General features: G+C 42.3%; 1 protein-coding gene across 1 annotated transcript in view; it reads left to right on the top strand.

The window, feature by feature from the left end:
* LOC111974358 (tumor necrosis factor receptor superfamily member 10B-like) overlaps window positions 1-6838 on the top strand; it is a 13401-nt gene extending 6563 nt beyond the window's left edge. The window contains exons 9-11 of the mRNA XM_070447355.1: window positions 603-759; window positions 3791-3827; window positions 3979-6838. Coding sequence (XP_070303456.1) covers window positions 603-759; window positions 3791-3827; window positions 3979-4271 — 487 coding nt within the window. The 3' untranslated portion in view covers window positions 4272-6838. The remainder of the gene's footprint in view (window positions 1-602; window positions 760-3790; window positions 3828-3978) is intronic.
* Window positions 6839-7294: the final 456 nt, after the last annotated feature.

Here is a 7294-nt window from a genome sequence, read left to right as displayed (position 1 = left end):
GCTGATCCCGACTTTAGGAATTTATGTCATTCCTACACATGCCTTTTCCTATGCACTTCTCAGTATTTGGTATTCAGACTTGCCTTATTCATTCACTTGCCTTATTCATGCTCTGCAGGTGTGGCTACCTTGCGCCCTCTGAATACATCTAAGTTCAACTGCTGAAAAAACTCCCACTTGCTGGCCAACAGATTTTTCAATGGGGTTTTCAGCCATCCCTTTAAATACGGTGTACCTTTCAAATTAGAATTTTGTCAGGACAGGACTCAAGAGAATACGCATAGAGAGAAATGCGCATGAAAAGGGAATTGTGTTACATTTATCACACGCTTAACTCTGGTTCGAATCTGGGCCAATCGGCACTGCATACTGAATTAGCTGAATTCTGATCAAATTACTGAGACGAGCTGATAGAATTACACCCCGTTGTGAAAACATGGCAAAGTGCATAAGTGAACAGCAACAAATGTCCTCATTAGACTACATATAACTTCTCATATTTTGTAGGATGATCAAAACAACAGGTCAATTGAGGAGAGGCAGAACAACCGGAGTGCTGTGCAGGATGACACACAGCCCATCCTTTGCTGGAACTGACCCAGGTGGTGGGCGCCAACGCCTCCTCAGCACGACGGACAATGGACTGGCGACAGCCTCCACAACACCACCAACTCCTCCCGGTCCAGTTTGTCTGCACTACCCTCATCCTCCCCGCTTTCCAGCCCTTCGGCCAAGAGGCAGCCTGGCACTGGGGCTACGGTGAGAGAGCAGCAGCACAGGACATGCTCATGCGAACCTACCCCTTGTCCCTTGTCTTCTCTCAATCTTCTTTTCTAACCACATCTTCATTGTTTCTTTAGAACTCCATCCTATTCTGGCTCTGGTCTTACTTTCTGTTCATCTTATTTTCTCTGCTCAATATACAGTGCATTCTGAATATTCAGACCCCTTGACTTTTTCCACATGTAGCCTTGACTTTTTCCACATTCTAAAATGGATTGCATTTTGTGTTTACCCTCATAAATCTACACCACATACCCCATAATGACAAAGTGAAAACAGTATTTAGACATTTTTGCAAATGTATAAAAAGACAATAAAAACAGATGCCTTATTATATACAGTGGGGAGAACAAGTATTTGATTACACTGACGATTTGTTGCAGGTTTCCACTTACAAAGCATGTAGAGTCTGTAATTTTTATCATAGGTTACACTTCAACATGTGAGAGAAGGAATCTAAAACAAAAATCCAGAAAATCACATTGTATGATTTTTAAGTAATTAATTTGCATTTTATTGCAACATAAGTATTTGATACATCAGAGAAAAGCAGAACTGAATATTTGCGTACAGAAACCTTAGTTTGCAATTACAGAGATCATACGTTTCCTGTAGTTCTTGACCAGGTTTGCACACACACTGCAGCAGGGATTTTGGCCCACTCCTCCATACAGACTTCCCAGATCCTTCAGGTTTCGGGGCTGTCGCTGGGCAATATGGACTTTCGGCTCCCTCCAAAGATTTTCTATTGGGTTAGGTCTGGCAGACTGGCTAGGCCACTCCAGGACCTTGAGATGCTTCTTACGGAGCCACTCCTTAGTTGCCCTGGCTGTGTGTTTCGGGTCGTTGTCATGCTGGAAGACCCAGCCACGACCATCTTCAATTGCTCTTACTGAGGAAGGAGGTTGTTGGTCAAGATCTCGCGATACATGGCCCATCCATCCTCCCCTCAATACGGTGCAGTCGTCCTGTCCCCTTTGCAGAAAGCATCCCCAAAGAATGATGTTTCCAACCTCCATGCTTCACGGTTGGGATGGTGTTCTTGGGGTTGTCTCATCCTTCTATTCCTCCAAACACGGCGAGTGGAGTTTAGAGCAAAAAGCTCTATTTTGTTTCTTCATCAGACCACATAGACCTTCTCCCATTCCTCCTCTGGATCATCCAGATGGTCATTGGCAAACTTCAGACGGGCCTGGACATGCGGCTGGCTTAGCAGGGGGACTTGCGTGCGCTGCAGGATTTTAATCCATGACGGCGTAGTGTGTTACTAATGGTTTTCTTTGAGACTGTGGTCCAGCTCTCTTCAGGTTCATTGACCAGGTCCTGTCGTGTAGTTCTGGGCTGATCCCCTCACATTCCTCATGATCATTGATGCCCCACGAGGTGAGATCTTGCATGGAGCCCACAGAACCGAGGGTGATTGACTCCGTCATCTTGAACTTTCTTCATTTTCTAATAATTGCTGCCAACAGTTGTTGCCTTCTCACCAAGCTGCTTGCCTATTGTCCGTGTAGCCCATCCCCACCTTGTACAGGATCTCTACAATTTATCCTGATGTCCTTACACAGCTCTCTGGTCTTGGTCATATGTGGAGAGGTTGGAGTCTGTTTGATGCAGTGTGTGGACAGGGTGTCTTTTATACAGGTACGAGTTCAAAACAGGTGCAGGTTAATACAGGAATGAGTGGAGAAGCAGGAGGGCTTCTTAAAGAAAAACTAACAGCGTCTGTGAGACCGGAATTCTTACTGGTTGGTAGGTGATCAATACTTAGTCATCGCAATAAAAGCTAATAATTACTTAAAAATCAATACAATGTGGATTTTCTGGATTTTTGTTTAGATTCCGTTTCTCACAGTGAAGTGTACCTATGATAAAAATGACAGAACCTCTACATGCTTTGTAAGTAGGAAAACCTGCAAAATCGGCAGTGTATCAAATACTTGTTCTCCCCACTGTATGTATTCAGCCTTTGCTATGAGACTCCAAATTGAGCTCATGGCATCCTGTTTCCGTTGATCATCATTGATGTTTCTACATCTTGATTGGAGCCCACTCGTGGTAAATTCAATTGATTGGAAAGGCACACACCTGTCTAATAAGGTCCCACAGATCTGGGTAATTGTACCAAAAACATTTCTGCAGCAATTGAAGGTCCCCAAGGACACAGTGGCCTCCATCATTCTTAAATGGAAGAAGTTTTAGAAACACCAAGACTCTTCAGAGCTGCCGGCAAGGCCAAACTGAGCTATTGGGGTGAGCTATTGGGGGAGAAGGTTCTTGGTCAGGGAGGTGACCAAGAACCCAATGGTCACTCTGACAGAGCTCCAGAGTTGGAGAACCTTCCAAGAGGACAACCATCTCTGCAGCACTCCACCAAATCAGGTAGAGAGAGGCCAGACGGAAGCCTCTCCTCAGTAAAAGGCACATGACAGTCCAGTTGGAGTTTGCCAAAAGGCACCTAAAGGACTCTCAGACCATGAAAAAACAAGATTCTCTGGTCTAATGAAACCAAGATTGAACTCTTTGGCGTAAATGCCATGCGTCTGAATTCATTCAGAATGCACTGTACTTACTTACTGTTTGAAAGCCACAGTCTGTCTGACGTGTATACAGCATTAGTTCACCCAATTCATAATTACTTTCATGGGCAAATGGACCCCAAACAACCGTGTCCCATTTTGAAGTAGAGCTACTCCCTTTCCACCATCAGCTTGATGAAGACTTACTAGGCAGAAGACTTACTAGGTAGTTTTGACACTTGTTTTTGAAGGTTTAATTAACCATTGCTAGTGGCCAGGCCCAAGCACATCAATGTGATTTATAGATGCAAATGCAGGGTCGAGGAAAGGACGGAATAAGGCCAGAGACAAGAAGTCCAGAGCTTTTGTTGAGGTCCTTCCCTCCTGCACGACCCTCCAAGAGCCAAACTTCAGAGCTTAGTGCAGGGGCCTCGTTTAGGAGCCCGACTTATGATTTATGACTGACCATGTTTATTTTTTATTTCTAGGAAGATGTCCTTCTCAGAAAACTTGCTCCTTTGAATGGTGAGAGTATACCCTCTATATTTTATGGATTTAGGCTAGTTAACGTACTAATATTATTTAGCCTTGTCTATGACCCACTCTGCTGTGCTCCATGTTTTTGTTGATTAATACTTTGATGTCAGGGCCTTGACTTTTATTTTTTAATTTTTAGGTGACGAGTCCTTGAGGAAAAGTTTTGAACTTTTTGAAGAGCTGGACGTTTACTACCATAACAGATTCTTCAGGCACATCGGACTCGGTGACAACGCTATAAAAAGCACTGCACACCTTCATCCTGAAGACCGAGTCTATGAACTGTTAAAAGTATGGTTGGAAATGGTGGGCATGCAAGCCGACATAAATGACTTAATCAAAGCCTTACTTTATTTGGACCAAAAGTTATCAGCAGAAAATATTATTTCTAAAGCCATTGCAAATGGATATTATGAATATGCAGTAAATTAATATGCAGAAAATAAAATTGCATTAGGAAAGTATAAAGACCCCTTCCCTTTTTCCACATTTTGTTACATTACAGCCTTATTATAAAATAGATTAAATAAAAATCTTCATCAGTTAACACACAACCCCATAATGARAAAGCGAAAACAGGTTTTTTAGACATTTTTGCAGATGACTTATTTGCATAAGTATTCAGGCCCTTTGCGATGTGACTTGCAATAAAGCTCAGGTGCATTCTGTTTCCATTGATCATCCTTGAGATGTTTCTACAATTTGATTGGAGTCCACTTGTGGTAAATTCAATTGATTAGACATGATTTGGAAAGGCTCACACCTGTCTATATAAGGTCCTACAGTTGACGGTGCATGTCAGAGCAAAAACCAAGCCATGAGGTCGAAGGAATTGTCTGTAGAGCTCCGAGGCAGGATTTGGTCGAGGCACATATCTGAGGAAAGGGTACCAAAACATTTCTGCAGTGTTGATGGTCCTCAAGTGGCCTATATCTTGGCCAGGTCGCAGTTGCAAATGAGAACTTGTTCTCAACTAGCCTACCTGGTTAAATAAAGGTGAAATAAAAAAAAAAAAAATATCATTCTTAAATGGAAGAAGTTTGGGACCACCAAGACTATTCCTAGAGCTGGCCGCCCAGCCAAACTGAGCAATCGGGGGAGAAGGGCCTTGGTCAGGGAGGTGACCAAGAACCCAATGGTCACTCTGACAGAGTTCCTCTGTGGAGATGGGAGAACTTTCCATAAGGACAACCATCTCTGCAGCACTCCACCAATCAGGCCTTTATGGTAGTGGCCAAGTGGAAGCCACTCTTCAGTAAAACTCCTGCTTGGAGTTTGCCAAAAGGCACCTAAAGGACTCTGACCATGAGAAACAAGATTTTCTGGTCTGGTTAAACCTTGATTGAACTCTTTTACCTAAATGCCAAGCGTCACGTCTAGAGGAAACCTGGCACCATCCCTATGTGGGAAACATGGTGGTGGCATCATCATTCTGTGGGGATGTTTTTCAGCGGCAGGAACTGGGAGACTAGTCAGGATCGAGGGGAAAGATGAACGGAGCGAAGTACAGAGAGATCCTTGATGAAAAGCTGCTCCAGAACGCTGAGTAAAGGGTCTGAATACTTATGTGCTGTTTTTTAATTATTATTTTTTTAAATTATACATTTGAAAAAAGTTCTAAAAACCTATTTTTGCTTTCATTATGGTGTGTGTGTGTGTGTGTGTGTGTGTGTGTGTGTGTGTGTGTGTGTGTGTGTGTGTGTGTGTGAGAGAGAGTGGTTGGTTGAGTGGGAAAAAACTATTTTAATCGATTTTAGAACAAGGCTGTCATGTAACAATGTGGAAAAAGTCAAGGGGTCTGAATACTTTCTGAATGCACTATGTCCCTGCTTCTAGGGAGTTCTGGGGAAAATACCCAAAATACAGACAGTAGTAGTCATAACTGAGCCCTATATGTGATTAGTTAAATGATCTCCGGTACTTGCTGCGACAGGCCTATTGTCTGGTTGTTGAATCATTCCCTCTGCAGTTTCACACAGTGAACTGATAAGTTATGCACAGGCTAGCGACTGTAGAGCTCCTGGGTGTTGAGTAAACACTGTCAACTGTAGGAGAAGGATGTAGTCTATTCTGCTGTAGTGGTCAGGACATCATGAAATGCATGGACCATCCTGAATGTATTTTAAACACCAGGGGTGCATCCCAAATGTCACCGTATTCCCTTTATAGTGCACTACTTTTGACCTGGGCTCTGGTCAAAAGTAGTGCACTATATATAAATATGGTGCCATTTGGGATGCACMACCAGTGGTGTGTTTCTTTATGATTCAGCATACAACTGTTATACATTCTATTTATTTATTTTTGAATTTAAAGGACTGGTAAATGTGTATTTGCCTATAAGGTTGCTTTCTTATGTTGGTCCTGTAGAGCCAGATCTATTGATGCTGAATATTCTGTACAAACTATAGACTTTGTTTTTGTCATGAAATAATGCTGCCTTGGTTTCCACCATAGTGCTGTCTTCACACACTGATKATAATGCCAAAGTCCTGTTGCTCCTTAAGCAAATAATGTATGTTGAGCGATGTCCATCAAACTAAATAAAGCCACAATGCTTCATAAATGTGACATTTAGAAAATGAGCAATGTTGCACAGATCTCATGTCTTCAGAGCAGATAACTCCACCTAGTGGAAACTATGGAAATAATTTTGTCTTCTGCTGTTTTAACGATGAGCTTATATCCTCAGCCTTTAGTCCTCTACACTGTATTTTGTGATGTTCTCTGTAGTATTTATCATGGCCTTTTTCAACTGACGAAATGAGTTGTTACTCTCCCAATACTTTGTTCAGTATTTCAAATACAATTGGCTCTGCATTATGTTCTTGTCATATCTCCTCTGAAGTTTAAAGATCTTGTCAGTATATCCTTGAGTTGGTGCCAAAGTGCAGTTGCCAATGGCAGTGTCCCTTTTAAATTATAATTTCACATTATTTATGTAGATGTTCTTTACAATGTATTTTKTTTTTTAAGAACAAATGGAAATGGGTATGAATGCATCAGTTTTGAAATAAAAGTTTTATATATTTTGTGCTCTTTTCTAAATGTTTCTAACTAGAACCAGATATTGCTAAAATGTTGCCCAAGAATCAATCACATGTCACAAAGAGTAAGCTTAGTGACATCTTAGAGATATAACATTGATWGTTATTTGGTTGACATGTTCTGTGATGTCATAATTGTGTGTTGTCCAAAATGTCATTCTGTTTCAATACATTGTTTAGAAGCAAGACCAGGAGGTAGAGAGGAAGGGTCTCTGCTGCACCTGCACTCGGTATGAGGATGGCAAAGAACGCTGGGGCATTTGACCTCAACAGCTGCACCGTCAGGCAGCTCATGCAGCAGACTGGCATTTCCTTGCGCAATGCCAGGAGACTAGTGTGCTTCAGGAACCACCAACGGAGGTGGGCTCACAGTATAGAGGCTGAGAGGAAGGCCTTGGCAAGGCCATC

Source organism: Salvelinus sp. IW2-2015, linkage group LG15, assembly GCF_002910315.2.
Source record: "Salvelinus sp. IW2-2015 linkage group LG15, ASM291031v2, whole genome shotgun sequence".
In the NCBI taxonomy this organism is placed as follows: Eukaryota; Metazoa; Chordata; class Actinopteri; order Salmoniformes; family Salmonidae; genus Salvelinus; species Salvelinus sp. IW2-2015.
This window is presented reverse-complemented; position numbering and strand designations above follow the sequence as displayed.